The sequence below is a fragment of the Myxocyprinus asiaticus genome, chromosome 25, assembly GCF_019703515.2.
Source record: "Myxocyprinus asiaticus isolate MX2 ecotype Aquarium Trade chromosome 25, UBuf_Myxa_2, whole genome shotgun sequence".
NCBI classification, from domain to species: domain Eukaryota; kingdom Metazoa; phylum Chordata; class Actinopteri; order Cypriniformes; family Catostomidae; genus Myxocyprinus; species Myxocyprinus asiaticus.
The window spans coordinates 10783980-10799996 of NC_059368.1; the positions used below are offsets into that span (position 1 = coordinate 10783980).

The following is a 16017-nucleotide window of genomic DNA, read 5'->3' on the forward strand; positions in this document are numbered from 1 at the left end:
AACTTAAGCTGGTGACCAATAATGCTGGATTTTTTAGCAGGGTAGAAGCTCTTCTCAGCTGTAAACCAAGCCAGTATAAGTTTCACAAGTGTCTTCATGCTACAGTACAGTTTGTTTGGCATGTACATTCAAACACGTACATGATCTACGAGTGTAGTATACACACAACATCACTTTATATAGTTTCCAGAAACTATTCATGGTGCCTTTAGTTGATTTTATCACCAGAGACCAGAAAAAAACAGCGAGACTAGAGGAATGCAGTGCAAAGGCCTAAGATAATAGAATTCAGTGCCTTACTAGGTAAATGCCTTGAAGTCACGTCTCAAAAATGGCTTACTTACATAAGAGAATGTATTTTAACATACAAAAATTACACACTGGCGTTGATATAAAATTTAACATTAACAGGATTTTATTACATTTTGAGTGTGAAACTTTACTACTAGTGGTCATACACAGATTTGTTTAGCCTATTTTAAAATGTGTGTATCTCTGGTGTTTTATGGGGGAAAAAATCACCACATTGTCATTTTTAGAGGAAGAATTTATTAGATATGATACCTCTGACATTTACAGAGGAGTGACAGTTTACAAAATCATTGTGTGAGTCTACTGAGTAACATACAGTATGTTTGGCTGTAATAAATTAATGCCTTTGGGCTTAGCACTGGATTCTACAGTAATGTTTGTATTTAAAAAAAGGCAGCACTAAATAGAACAACACACAACTCTACACAACAAATTTAGTTTCTATCCATATTTGCAACAAACCCTCAAATACATTCACAGCACACATTCACACCAGAGACCAGCTAATATCTATTTATATCCAAATAGAGACTCAGCTAAATTTGGGACTCCTCAGAATAGTCATGTTGTGAATGAAAGTATCTAATATTTGGGAATGGGCCACCTCAGACTTTACTGGATTTTTACTAACACATTGTGCAATCAGCAACACCAAATATTCTGCTTACACAGTTGCTGGTGCCATTAGCAATTGGCGGTTAATTCTTCAATGTCACACCCCTAAATGATACTGTTTTGACTTTTACAGTTTGTGCTGTACCTTTTCCCTAAGTCGGTCAAATAAAAATAACTCAATTTAATTACATTATTTCATCCCCTACGCATGAGTTGATTAAAGTGGGCGGTCACTATGGCAACTGGCCCACTATTATTCACCAATACTTGTCTGTTTTACTTAACAACTGATAATTACAACACTCAAAAAAATTGATTTTTGCAGGTTGTTCACTTAATTAAAATGAACTAAAGCAACACATTTCTAGAACATTTTGTCTTAACTTAAATTCATTAGGTTAAATTCAATCAAATTTGTACAATTAAAGTTTACTTAATCCATTCGAGTAAGGTTTACATGAATATTTTTTGTAGCATTGATGAAACCAGCCTAATCTCACAGAGGAAACTGGCCAGGGGATTTCCATTTTCCAGCATGCTTTGCAGGGGACTAGATGGCGTGAACAAATGTTATTTAATTCATTTTTAGCAAGATAAGAACAGAATGAGTTTTGTTCATGTTTACTGGCCTGTTTTATAATTTAGTATATAAAGTAGTGTTTGTTTAGCTAGTGTTTGGGGGTTACCATTGTGGTGAAAACTGGTACTTGTGCTTTGGTTGAGGAAGGACTTGCACTTTTAAGTGATGTTTGATTTGAATGCTACTTAGCTCTTTAAGCAGTTGCTATCAAACTGACAGTGCAACAGTCTCACTATCCTTACACTTGCTCACCTAGCATATACTGACAATTAAAAAAAGAAATGAATTTGGACTAAAATATGACAATTAATTAAATAAACCTTAGTAAATTAATATGTTTGACCAACATAACAAAATAAGTTAGATGAATCTAATAAAGTTGAGTTAAACCAACTATATTGCACTGATTTGACCTAATCCAACTAAATTATGTTGGCTCAATTAAACTGTTTTAATTTGAATGAAATAGATTAAATTGCTTGTAAAAACTTTCTCAAATTCAATTAAGTAAGGGTAATGACTTCATTTTTGGAGTGAAGAGAAAAGGTTTTGTTTTTAGCTGTTGGTCTCTGTGTATTTCAGACTAGTAGAGATAACAAAAACAAATAGAAAATTACACACTTCCTGTTTATAAGGCTTAATTTGAGTTATACACAGCACACAATAAAGAAATACTATAAACACTATCCACCTTATTTTGCAAAGAGAATGCTCTCTGACAAGAACGGAGAGTAAAATGCGCTTATTAATTTGCCAAGATGAAACAAGATTCAGTTTTGGTGCAAAGAAAGTTAAAGCAGCATTTGCCCAGCGGCTTTCTTCTCTCTTCTGGTTGTGTAAAGTTGAGGTGTTCCAGACGGTGCGGAGGACTGTCCTGTCAGCGCCTGACCTCTCATTCATTCTGCCTGTGCAACAGTGTGATACAACGATGGCAAAATGCGATATATGGTAAAACTATATGCATTCAAAACCAATGAGTTTATAAAAATCATAATTAATGATAATAATATGATGACATAAACTGCCAGCCTGTAATATAAAGCAGCATAATGTAATATTTTTGTATCGCTAAAATAGCTGGAAGTGGCTGATACCTGAAGTGGTCCACATTCAAGGTTGATAATGGCAGCGCCCTAGTTTCACTGAAAAATAAGGTGGATAATGCACATGACCATATACAGTAAATATTCAGTGTAATATGTATTCATACAGTGCTCTGTGGGAAGCAAAATATTCAGCATTATTATGCTTTGCTTTTCATTGGACAGCTCTTTAAAAAATGTAAATAGTGGCGACCGGAGCTAGTTGCACACTGGGAAGTTATCAAAAAGGTTAAATCTTAGTGACTATAAGGTTTTGAGACAAGTCAAAATATGCAAACGCGTGATTTCTACAGCAGTGGCTTTGTATGTAGGTTTCAAAAACCGAAGGTGTGTCCCAAATCGCACACTACTGCACTATTCTAAGTCATTTTGAAGTGTTAGTAGTGCGAGTAGTATGTTAACACTGAAAATGCAACAAAAGTATGCTATAAGTACCCGGATGATGCACTTCTTCAACCATCCAAACGGGGTGTGGAATTTTGGACACTTTATGCACTCAGCCCTCGCGGCTTGCCGTACGTAGCAGAAGACGGGGCGGACAGGCTATAGGGAGAACCGGGACTTTTCACAGTGGCCCGGCCACGAAATGGGGCCGAACGGTGCTGAACAGGTGGCGATAAGATGAAACGGGCTGCTGCATTATGCCAAATGGGCCGCAAAGCAACGCTGCGATATGCTGAAGGGGACCACGATATGCAGAAAAGGACAGTGACAACCCCAAACCCCGCTCAACAACTTTTGGGCCAATTTCTATGTAAAATCCAGGGCCCGCCCATTGCGGAAGGGGCGGAGATACCTGGTTGCATTGTTCATCTGACAAAACAATTGTAAATAATGGAGAATGTAGCAACTAGCAAACACATTGCATGTGTTTGAAACATCAGTTCCGTCAGCTGTTAAATGGCGAATGCTTCTGTGTAGTACAAAAAACGTGAAGTGTTCCATTTGGGACGATACTACACTTTGAAAATTCATACACTACATGACTGAGTGTATAGTGTATAGTGCGTAATTTGGGACACAACTCTAGTTCAGATATTGTCATATTTTATAATTGCTCTTAGGTAAACAAGTGAACATAATTACACCATACTGGCAAACATTCAGGAAAGGGTCAACCATACAATGAAGGAAAATTTTAACCAAAAGGTATATTTTGTCACAGAAGGACAAATTGTATTCATCTTTTTCCTTGGCAATAACAGTGGAAATATTCAATAGCTTTTTGTTGCTTTTAAGGTATGTGTCTATACAATGATTGGCTTTTAAAAAATAAACCAACTCTGAGAAATATTTACTGGAGTTCAAAGTTAAACTAGCCCTGGTCCACCAGTTTAAGACATTCATATGTCCTTAGTGTATACTGGTCAATTTAGTGCACATTAATACTACACATTAGAGCATATTACAGATTAGAGCATGTTTAAACTATATCGGTTTTCCCTGACAGGCAAAGTATGTGTTCGGCACATAGATGGTTCACACATCTGTACAATTATTGAGATATTCACAGATCATATTCATACTTTTTTCTGTCTCTTGACAGTCAAGTCCCTTTTATTTAGTACCTGACAGGAAGTAACAACAGGAGTGTGACTGTGAATCTATATGTGATCAACCCCTGGATCTCCCAAGCTACCTGGGGGCCTTCTCAAAACTCCCATTAATGTTGACCAGACAGCACAGGAAAAAGGTGCACATTCAAGATTAAGTTTCAAGCGCAGCAATCAGAGCTGCTGGGGTGCGGCCTGTTCCCTGTAGCCTGTAAGTAGAAAAACAGCACAGTGTAAGAACACAAAACTCTGGTTAATAATAATACTGCATTATGGGTGAAATGAATGGCTGGATGTCATGTAGCAGGTTGCAGGTCCAAGCCTTTCAAAAGTCAATCTATTAACTATAACCACCCAAAAATGAAAATTCTGTCTTCATTTACTCACCCTTATGTTATTCCCAACCAGTATGACTTTTTTGTTCCATCCGTGGAACATAATAAGATAAGAATGTTCAAGGCTGTCAAGCTCCAAAATAAAATAAAACACAGAATGTAGGCTGTCATCTGCGCAGCCTGACCGCAACAAAGCCGGCAAGTTTACTTGTGCGAAGCGTTGCCGGCTTGTGATGCACGAATGGCTTGCATGAGTCTCGTCACACTTTAGTGTTTAGCCACTCATTCAGCTGATGAAATCACGCTGCGTGATCATGAGGAAGGATTACGTCAAGATGTAGATTGGAATGCTGGTGCGGAATTTGTATAAATAAAATAGTCTACTCCTCTCTCGCCATTGCTGGCGTGCCAGTGATGGCGTGCCTTTTGTCAGAATTTCGTCCCACAAAATCGTCACGGATTTTGTGTGAACACACCTCAAAATGGCAGATTAACATTAACACTTTTTGCCCTGTTCCTCACACAATACATCACTTATGATATCAAAACACTTACAGTGCATGACTTGTAAGGCAATACATTTTAACGTTGGCATTACATACCTACCCACTACATTTACAAACTTGTTCAAGCACAAACAATTTGCATGGTAGCTCAACTGACCGAAGTACAAGTCCTGAAGGGCACCCAACTCAACACGTGAGCCAAAAGCCTAATAAAAGCACCACAAAATGACATGGTTGCTTCAGCAATTGCGACTTAAAAGGATAGTTCACACAAAAATGAAAATTCTCTCATCATTTACTCACCCTCATGATATCCCAGGTGTGTATGGTTCCCTATCTGTCACTCACTCGACGTTGGTGTCGATGTAGTGACACTAGGGGTCACTCTTGGGAGCCCGAGACACCTCTGGTCTTTGATAAAAGGCCAATGAAAATTGGCGAGTGGTATTTGCATGCCACTCCCCCGAACATACAGGTATACAAGGAGCTGGTATGCAACCACTCATTCAAATTTTCTCTTCGGAGCCGAACGGTCATGCTCATTGAGCTGAATACTACTTTCATTCACCTGCTGGATCTGACGGCGCATTTCAGCGGCTTCTCCCTCCTCTGCACTGGTGCACTGCAGAGAATGCCCCTGGGCGCTTCGGCAGAAAAACTAGAGAGTATATTTTCTGAAAGAGCATTTTTCCCCTCTAAAAGAGTATATATTTCTCTAAAAGAGCGCACACACGGAATGTCTTTTTAAAGACGCGTCTTTTTAAAGATGCTTTTCTGATTGTGTGTTATTCCTGGTTGTGCTCGTTATCTCTCGCCTTCTAACGGTCACGATCACTGTCTTTCGTGTCTGGGCACTGCTCACGCGGAGACAGCGTTCGTGGTTGGTCACATTCTCATTGCGAGAATGTGTCCATGGCAACGTTGCGGTCGCGGCTCGCCTTCGTAAGGAAGCGAGCCACCCCAGAGGCTCCCGCCTCGGTCCTTTTACCCACGGGTTTGAGGCCAGCGCGGCTAGCACTGGGGGCGATTTGGGGACCCCAATGGGACCGCCTCCGCCAGGTATCCCCCCGCGGACCTCCCATTCCCCAGCACGCTCGTCTGCCCCGATCGGGCTTCCGGGTGAGTCCGCCGGCTCGTCTCACGGCGAGTTCGACCTCTTATTCGGAGCCCGCGAAAGTGCTGAGCTCTCGAGCGCAGCATCGGAGAGCGGGCTCGTCCAGTCGGAAGCCTCAGCTGGGCTCCTCCCTTCGGGGTCGATCGCCCAGTCACAGGCTGACGCAGAGATGACGACATGCTTTCCCGGACAGCCGCGAGCGTCGGTTAGAGTGGATTTCACCGCTCTTCCCTGAACCCTCGCGGCTCTGTGATTGGTTCCTGGGCTCGCGGCGCCGCTCAAAGCCACGACCCGCCCCGTTCCTTTCTTCCCAGAAGTGCATGAAGAGCTGACAAGGTTGCGGGATGCACCTTTTACTGCCCGGTCCCGATCTTTTCAGCTTCCCCGCTCTCACTACCCTCGATGGTGGGGCGGCCAAGGGTTATTCGGCAATCCCCCGGTGGATAAAGGCGCTCGCGGTGCACCTATGCCCGCAGAGCGCTGCCACCTGGCGCGGGTGCCCAAAGCCCCCGTCCAAGGCCTGTAGGTTTACGTCGTCTCTGACGGTCAAAGTCTACTGCGCTGCTGGACAAGCCGCCTCCGCCCTGCACGCCATGGCTCTCCTGCAAGTCTGCCAAGGCGCTAAAGGAACTGCACGAGGGTAGTTCCGCCCCGGGATTGATGCAGGAACTGCGCTCGGTGACCGACCTCGCTCTCCGAGCGACGGAGGTCATGGCGCGGTCTCTCGGGCGGACGATGGTCACACTAGTGGTCCAGGAGCGCCAACTTTGGCTCAACCTGGTCGAGATGGGTGAGGCCGACAGGACACGATTCCTTGCTGCCCCCATTTCCCAGGCGGGCCTATTCGGCGACACCGTCGAGGACTTTGCCCAGCAGTTCTCGATGGTAGAGCAGTAGATGGATGCTAGCCGGCTTGTCCTGCCCCGGCGTGGCTCAAGATCCCGCACCCCATCTACTCATCGCCGAGGGCATCCCCCTGCGGTGACTGCACCGGCTCCGCCGCAGCCCGCCCCTCCGGCCCGGCCCCGGCGTGGAGCCCACCGCAGGAAGCCGACGCCACCCGTCTCACAGCCGGCACAGAAGAACCCACGGAGGTCTTCGAAGCGCCCCTGAGACGGGCGACCCAGGGACAACGAAACCCGCTGCTCTGGAGCTGGTAAGCAGATCTTCATCTTTTTGTTACCTTTTGCATTTAATTGTGCTGCATGCCCAAGTGGCTGCAGTACTCAAGAGCTCCGCAAGAGTGGTTTCCTTGTTCCCTGGGTCACATATCCGGTGTGTACGGCTGGCATCACGACCACCGTCCACCACTCCATTTGGCAGGTTGGCGCTCCAGCGGCGGTCTCCCGCCCTGAGCGCCCAGCTGTGGCACAAATCCGCCCCCAATGTGACAGTCTCCACGGGTCATGAGGACAGGCCTCTTCCTCCCCCGTCCCAGGCTGTTCCGGGGGTGGTCACAAGTAGCCAGGTAAGTGCTTCGATGTCCTCGGACTCAGCACGGCCACGATGTGGTGTGGCACCTCAAGCTCCGCCCCGCCGCGAGGCCCCACCCGCCGGTACATCCGATGATGTTGTCCCTTTGGTCCCCCTTGCGCGGAACTCGGACGCATGGCTTGCGCTTTCCAGTCCGTCACGAGGGCTGGTCCGGACCGTCCGACTCGGCTGCATGATTCACTTCGCTTCGGAAGGACGCGATAGAACCTGTCCCTCCAGCCGAGATGAAGAAGGGGTTTTACAGCCCCTACTTCATTGTACCGAAAAAAGGCGGTGGGTTGCGGCCAATCTTGGACCTGCGAGTACTGAACCGGGCCTTACACAGACTCCCGTTCAAGATGCTGACGCAAAGACGCATTCTAGCGAGCGTCCGGCATCAAGATTGGTTCGCGGCGGTAGACCCGAAGGATGCGTACTTTCATGTCTCGATCCTTCCTGCGGTTCGCGTTCGAGGTTCAGGCGTAAGGGAGGTGGGCATTCGCATTCTCAACTATCTCGACGACTGGCTAATCCTAGCTCACTCTCGAGACGGGTTATGCGCGCACAGGGACCTGGTGCTCTCACACCTCAGCCGACTAGGGCTTCGGGTCAGCTGGGAAAAGAGCAAGCTCCTCCCGGTTCAGAGCATCTCTTTTCTCGGTTTGGAGTTGGACTCAGTCTCCTTGACGGCGCACCTTACGAACGGGCACGCCCAGTCGGTGCTGGCCTGTTTGAAGGCGTTCAAACAGAAAACAGCGGTTCCACTGAAACATTTTCAGAGGCTCCTGGGGCATATGGAATCCTCGGCGGTGGCCACCTCGCTCAGGTTGATGCATATGAGGCCGCTTCAGCACTGGCTCCAGACTCGAGTCCCGAGACGGGCATGGCACCACGGGACACACCGCGTGGCCACTACGTCGGTCTGTCACCGTCTTTTCAGCCCTTGGACCGACCTCTCGTTTCCACGAGCAGGTGTTCCTCTAGAACTGGTCTCCAGGCACGTCGTGGTCACGACAGACGCCTCCAAAACGGGCTGGGGCGCTGTTGGCAATGGGCACGCAGCCGCCGGCCTCTAGACGGGTCCGCGGCTGCGTTGGCACATCAACTGCCTCGAGTTACTGGCAATTCTGCTCGCCCTGCGGAGGTTCCGGCTGTTGATCCAGGGCAAGCACGTTCTAGTTCGGACAGAGAGCATGGCAGCGGTAGCATATGTCAACCGCCAAGGCGGTCTGCGCTCCCGCTGTATGTCACAACTCGCCCGCCGTCTCCTCCAACGGAGTTAGCAGCACCAAGTCGCTGCAAGCCACTCACATCCCGGGCAACCTCAACACTCCGGCGGACGCGCCGTAACAACAGGTTACCCTCAAGGGAGACTGGAGACTCCACCTTCAGGTGGTCCAGCTGATTTGGAGTCGATTCAGTCAGGCACAGGTGCACCTGTTCGCCTCCCAAGAATCCTCCCACTACCCGCTCTGGTACGCCCTCACCGAGGCCTTCCTCGGCATAGACGCGCTGGCACACAGCTGGTCCCCTGGCATCCGCAAATATGCGTTTTCCCCAGTGAGCCTGCTCGCACAGACCCTGTGCAAGGACAGGGAGGACGAGGAGAATGTCGTCCTGGTAAGCACCCTACTGGCCCGCCCAGACGTGGTGCTCGGACCTCACGCTCCTCGTGACAGCTCCCCCCGGGCAAATTCCCCTGAGGAAGGCCCTTCTTTCTCAGGGAAGGGGCACCATCCGGCACCCGTGCCCAGACCTCTGGAATCTCCATGTCTGGGTGGTAGACACATTCACTCAGGCTAGGGCTCCCTCTACGAGGCGCCTGTATGCCTTTAAGTGGTGTCTGTTCGCTAAGTGGTGTTCTTCCCATCAGGAAGACCCCCAGAGGTGTGCAGTCAGATCAGTGCTTTCCTTCCTGCAAGAGAGGTTGGAAGGGAGGCTGTCCCCTTCCACCTTGAAGGTGTACGTTGCTGCCATAGCAGCACACCATGACGCAGTCGACGGTAAGTCCTTAGGGAAGCATGATCTGATCATCAGGTTCCTAAGAGGCGCCAGGAGGCTGAATCCCTCCAGGCCACGCCTTGTTCCCTCATCGGACCTCTGTAGTTTTTCAGGGTCTACAGAGAGCCCCCTTTGAGTTTTGCAGTCAGCCGGGCTTAAGGCACTCTCCTTGAAGACTGCCCTCCTGACTTCGCTCACTTCCATCAAGAGGGTAGGTGACCTGCAAGCGTTCTCTGTCAGCGAAATGTGCCTGGAGTTCGGTCCGGGCTATTCTCACGTGATCCTGAGACCCCCGACCGGGCTATGTGCCCAAGGTTCCCACCACTCCTTTTAGGGACCAGGTGGTGAACCTGCAAGCGCTGCCCCAGGAGGAGGCAGACCCAGCCCTGTCGTTGCTGTGTCCAGTGCGCGCTTTACGCATCTATTTGGATCGCACGCAGAGCTTTAGAATCTCTGAGCAGCTCTTTGTCTGCTTTGGTGCACAGCGGAAAGAAGCGCTGTCTCCAAGCAGAGGATCGCCCACTGGCTCATTGACGCCATAACTATGGCATGTCTTGCCCAAAACATGCCGCCCCCGGTAGGGCTACGAGCCCATTCTACCCGTGGTGTAGCGGCTTCTTGGACCCTGGCCAGAGGTGCCTCTCTAACAGACATTTGCAGAGCAGCGGGCTGGGCAACACCCAACACCTTTGCAAGGTTCTACAACCTCCGGGTGGAACCAGTTTCGTCCCAGGTAGTGGCACGCAACACAAGCGGATAAGCCCGGGATAGCCGGCCGGGTGTATCGCTTGCACATAGCGCCTTCCACCTCCTTTTGAGCTGAAGACATGCGCTGTTAATTCCCAGTAGTGTTCACAAAAGTTGTTCCCTGGTTGACTTCCTCCGAGCCCTGTGGCAGTCGAGTTTTCGGAGAGACTCGCTGCCGGCCCAGTACACGCGCTAACTAAGAGCCCGGTTCTGGGGTAGGTGCTCCGCATGTGGCGGTTCCCTGTAAGGCTAACCCCATGCGATCTATATCTTCCGCTAGTTCGTTTCCCTACTGGCAAACTGCGTCTTCCTTGGGCAGAGCCCCTCAGTCTCCATGTTGTAGTAACTCCTCCCCCATTGGGCAGGATCTACCTTGAAGGCTCTCCACATGGTTGGAAAGACCATGTGATGTATTCTTCCACTTAAATATCCCCCCTCTCTTGGGGCGAGGTGTGGTCTCCGCGGTGTCCTCCCCTTGGGAGGGACACCCCCCGACTAGACCTGGCGGCCCAGTCAGATAATCCCCCTTCTTTTTTAGGGAGTGGAAAAAGAGAAGGGGAAAGAGGCCACGACTGCGTTAAGCCTGTCTCTATCTCTGGGTAGTCGACTTGTCCCCAAAAAGGGCCGTTTGACACTCATAACTGTGTTGGGGGAGGTTACGTGTCGACCTGGTGTGCTGGCTATGAGGCACACAGCAAGCCCACCACACACCGCCAGTTCACGTAACACAGTTCAGCCTTGTGGCGTTTTGTATAGGGACCCCTAGTGTCACTACATCGACACCAACGTCGAGTGAGTGACAGATAGGGAACGTCATGGTTACTGGTGTAACCTCCGTTCCCTGATGGAGGGAACGAGACGTTGGTCCCTCCTGCCACAACGCTGAACTACCCGCTGAAATGGCCGGACCTTATATCGGCTCCTCAGCGTAAAACCTGAATGAGTGGTTGCATACCAGCTCCTTGTATACCCGTATGTTCGGGGGAGTGGCATGCAAATACCACTCGCCAATTTTCATTGGCCTTTTATCAAAGACCAGAGGTGTCTCGGGCTCCCAAGAGTGACCCCTAGTGTCACTACATCGACACCAACGTCTCGTTCCCTCCATCAGGGAACGGAGGTTACACCAGTAACCATGTCGTTTTCTTTCTTCACCAGAACACGTTTGAAGAAAAATAGAAAAATATCTCAGCTCAGTAGGTCCTTAAAATGCAAGTGAATGGAGATTTCTCTTTTGAAGCTCCACAAATCACAGACACTCAGCATAGACGTCATCAAAAAGACATCAGCTGTTAAATTAATATCTTCTAAAGTGACACGATCGTTTTTGGTGTGAAAAAGATTTAAGTACTTTTTTCAACTCTAAATCATGCTTCCGTTTTGCAGTGGTATGCGCGTGTGACGTAATCGCATTGGCATTTGAAAAACACGAGAACTGAGGCACGTGAGTCACAGCCGGAAGAGCAGCGCCATTTACAAGTGAGAAGGAAGAACACTGTACAGTAGCTTGGTTGGTTTTGGTTTAGATCTGCATTTATCTGTTTCTTTACTCACAATGGTGCATTTGTGTGCTTGACGTGAGATTACGTCTGTATCATGGCAATGTGAATACGTCACATGAGAGACCACGTGATCTCAGCCCTCTCGTGAAGCTTACTGGAAGTGATTGTTATTAGTTAAAAAGTTCTTAAATATTAATATTTTTTTGCACCAAAAGTCATCGTATCACTTTAATTTCGTATCGCTTTAATTTAAGGTTAGGTCTAGGTTAATTTAACAGCTGGAGTCTTATCAATGATGTTTATGCTGACTGTCTTTGATTTTTGGAGATTCAAAAGATCAATCTCCATTCACTTGCATTTTAAGGACCTAAAGAGCTGAGATATTTTCAATTTTTCTTCAAATGTGTCCTGTTGAAGAAACAAAGTCATACACACCTGGGATATCATCAGGGTGAGTAAATAATGAGAGAATTTTCATTTTTGGGTGAATATAACTCTCTTTTAGTGCCACACAATGGACATTTCACCTCGGAACTGCCACAATATGTGTAATGAAGAAAATTATCATTTTGCAAAAATGTCGCCACAGTCACGTAATTGTCATGAGATCAGGCAGACATTTACTGTGCTTTTATAGTGTCTTTTTGCCCTTTGTGGAGCTTGTCAGCCCCTGAATGCTTTTGTTGTATGGAAAAGAGAAGTATGAAACATTTTTTTCAAAATATCTTCTTTTGTGTTCAATGTAAAAAAGGTGTACAGTTTGCAACATGGGGTTAAATCAACTTGAATGATGTGAATGATGATAAAATGTCTTTTTTTGTGAACTATCCTTTTAACTTAAGGGCTATTTACTCATATTTTCGAATATCATCCTTTTTGTGATATCAAGAGAACACGCTGAATGACCAAACAAGTTTTACTTGTCATACCTTAATTCATAAAAAAAAAAAAAGACAGTTCCTCATCAAAAATGCTCAACTACCACCTGATGCAAGCTGCACTTGACACATCAATCGACCATCTGTAGCTTGGTGTCCATATATTGCCTTAAAATGTGCCTCAATGGGGACTGCATTTAACAGCACTGGCTCAACAATCTCCTTTATAACAGTTTTATCTCTGTGCACTCATGCTCTGTGCACAAGTCTCAGTTGCCTCCACTTCTGAGACCATCATTCTGCACATCTTATAACATGGCTCGTTGTGCATGACACCACGGAGACTCCCAGCATGTGGAGGCTCATGCTACTCTCCGCGATCCACGCACAACTTACCACGCGCCCCACTGAGAGCGAGAATCACTAATCATGACCACGAGGAGGTTACCCCATATGACTAGGCAGTCAGCGTCAATACTCGCTGAGCTACCTAGGCCCAGGGTTAGTAAATGATGAGAGAAGTTTCATTTTTGGGTGAACTATCCCTTTAATGACTCATTCCAAATGGCCTTGTTTAACAAGGAAAATGACAACCTATTCATAAAACATTACATTACAACAGGTTTTAAAATGCAGAGGAATCTTATTAATGCATTTAAGATGCGGTTTTAAATAGATCAAGGCACAAGCTTTAAAAAGGCGATTCACTTTTGCATGCAAGCCACTTAGTAATCTCTATTGCGGGTTTCAAGGCAAAGTTAACAGTTAAACTGTCCTCCAAGGCTGCCGTGCCACAAAGGCAAAGCTGCTACAAGATCTTGTCAAAGAGCTCAGCGTGTGACTGAAAAGGCTGGTGGCACTGTGCATTGTGGCAGTCTCTGTATAAAGTTGCGCTTGTGCAGAGCTTCTATTCTAATGAGCACTATGGCTCTATTGGCATTTAACAGACAAAAAGTGGATCAAACAGACTGAGAGCAGACTGGCAGATGGCAGGTGGTGGGAGGCACATTATCTGAGATGGTTCAGAATACACACAACAGTAGAAGCCAAGCTTGAGGCATGTGTATTGGTGATGGGCTGAAATGAGTGGCCAAACAGTAAAGAGAACAGACCTGTATCAAATATAGTGTAATGCTGTTTAGGATTATACCATGTAGTATACCATTTAGTATTGTTTTTTATTTTTTATTATTGGTGTAGTATTTCATGTTTTATTTTCTTATATTTTGGTATGTTTTATTATGTTCTATTTGAAACAGGTCAGAGGATGAGCTGTGATAGGACAAAGTCAAATATCAGATTCACTTACCTTCAGAGACTGTCAATCCAAGAGATCATAAAGTAGCAAAATAAATAAATTAAAGGTTAGAACTTTGAAATTAATCTGTAAAAACTTTCATGCAGATCAACATGAAAAAAAAAAAACAAGAATGAAAATAAAGCTATGTTTAAAGACTTTCACACTGGATTTCTGGTAAATGGGTGTGATTGCAGTACATTCAATAATAGTACAAATGTTTTACAGGAGAAATACAGTGACAAAGTTCTGCACATTGCTTTGTCCACCTACACAGAGCAATTACTGCAGAGCTTTCTATCCACTCCCTACCAATAGACCACTCTAATAGTCTTTGTTCAAAGGATTCTAGCACCGTCTATAGCCCTGGAAGACAGAGATGGTATAATAAGGAACAAGAAAGACATGAGGCTGAACATAAATGCAGTAGACTATGGCCCACAGCAGGCTGACTGCTGAAATGCTGTTATCTTCACTAACTCTTGGCATTTATACTTAGCATGCTAAATGTACATTGTAGTTTTTGCAAGACATTGTTAGAAACATACAGTGAGATCTGAAAGTGTTAAACTGAAAATCTGGGATATTTTGTTTACATTTAAACCTGGAAATACAATGAAAGTTTAAGGATTTTCAAAAGTTTAAAACAATATACATTTATGATGTAACATAAAGAAGAAATATAAGAAAATGTGCAACACATGTGGCACACATGGAAGAGCCGCGCTGTTTACCACTTAGTAGAAGGAATGCTGTAAAGAGGCTTCGTTGGTTTTGGTTTAGATCTGTATTTATCTGTTTCTTTACTCACAATGGTGCATTTGTGTGCTTATCCAGGATGTCTCAACCGAGAGAAGAATGTGAGATTACGTCCGTAACATGACAAAGCAAATACATCACACGAGAGACCACAAGAACTCCACCCTCTCGTGAAGCTTACCGAAAGCGATGGATTATAGTTAAAAAGTACTTAAATATTGATATCTTTCACACCAAAACTGATTCTATTGCTTTAGAAGACATTAATTTAACCACTGGTATCATATGGATGATGTTTATGCTGTTTGTCTGTTCTTTTTGAGCTTCAAAAGTCGGATCACCATCCACTTGAATTTGAAGGACCTGCTGAGCTGAGATATTTTTCTATTTTCTTCAAATGTGTTCTGGTGAAGAAAGAAAGTCATACAAACCTGGAATATCATGAAGGTGATTAAATGATCAGAGAATTTTCATTTTTGGATGAACTATCTCTTTAAAGCAAGAGGGGACTTCTGTTATTCAGGTTCATTTTCTAATTCAACGTTTCACTCAAATTGTCAACCTGGTCTCAGAGTCACATTACTATACCAATCAAAATCAAATCAAATCAAATCAAATCACTTTTATTGTCACACAACCATATACACAAGTGCAATAGTGTGTGAAATTCTTGGGTGCAGTTCCGAGCAACATAGTAGTCGTGACAGTGATGAGACATATACCAATTACAATAAACATCAGATTTACAACACAATTTAAAATCTAATATACACATAATTACTCACAACACAATATACAAATAATAACATACAATGTACAGTATACAATACACACAATATAGAATACACATTATACAATAAAAAAGTATATATAGTATATATAGAATGTACAGTAGGTTGTATTGTACTGTATTGACATTCAGGCTGTCGGTTGACAGTAAGTTGTTAAGAGAGAATATAATATAATAATAATATAATTATGACAGTCCGGTGTGAGATATAAGAGTAAGAATAATAAAGTGCAGTACTGATGTATTTTGTTCGTGGGAGATCAAGAGTTCAAAAGTCTGATTGCTTGGGGGAAGAAGCTGTCATGAAGTCGGCTGGTGCGGGTCCTGATGCTGCGATACTGCCTGCCTGATGGTAGCAGTGAGAACAGCCCATAGCTCGGGTGGCTGGAGTCTCTGATGATCCTCCGAGCTTTTTTCACACACCGCCTGGTATATATGTCCTGGAGGGAGGA

General features: G+C 45.5%; 1 protein-coding gene across 3 annotated transcripts in view; it reads right to left on the reverse strand.

Moving 5' to 3' along the window:
- Window positions 1-538: 538 nt before the first annotated feature.
- The window catches only part of LOC127416484 (protein stum homolog), a 47954-nt gene continuing 32475 nt past the window's right edge, over window positions 539-16017 (reverse strand). Inside the window, exons 3-5 of one of the 3 annotated variants that reach the window (XR_007893113.1) lie at window positions 4179-4372; window positions 2602-2649; window positions 539-2412 (exon numbers count right to left, since the gene is read on the reverse strand). Coding sequence is in view for 1 of the 3 variants with exons in the window: in XM_051655877.1 (XP_051511837.1) it covers window positions 4338-4372 (35 nt within the window). In the remaining 2 variants the exon portion in view is untranslated. Of the gene's footprint in view, window positions 4373-16017 lie in introns of all 3 variants that reach the window. The other 2 variants (XR_007893112.1, XM_051655877.1) reach the window with 2 other exon arrangements.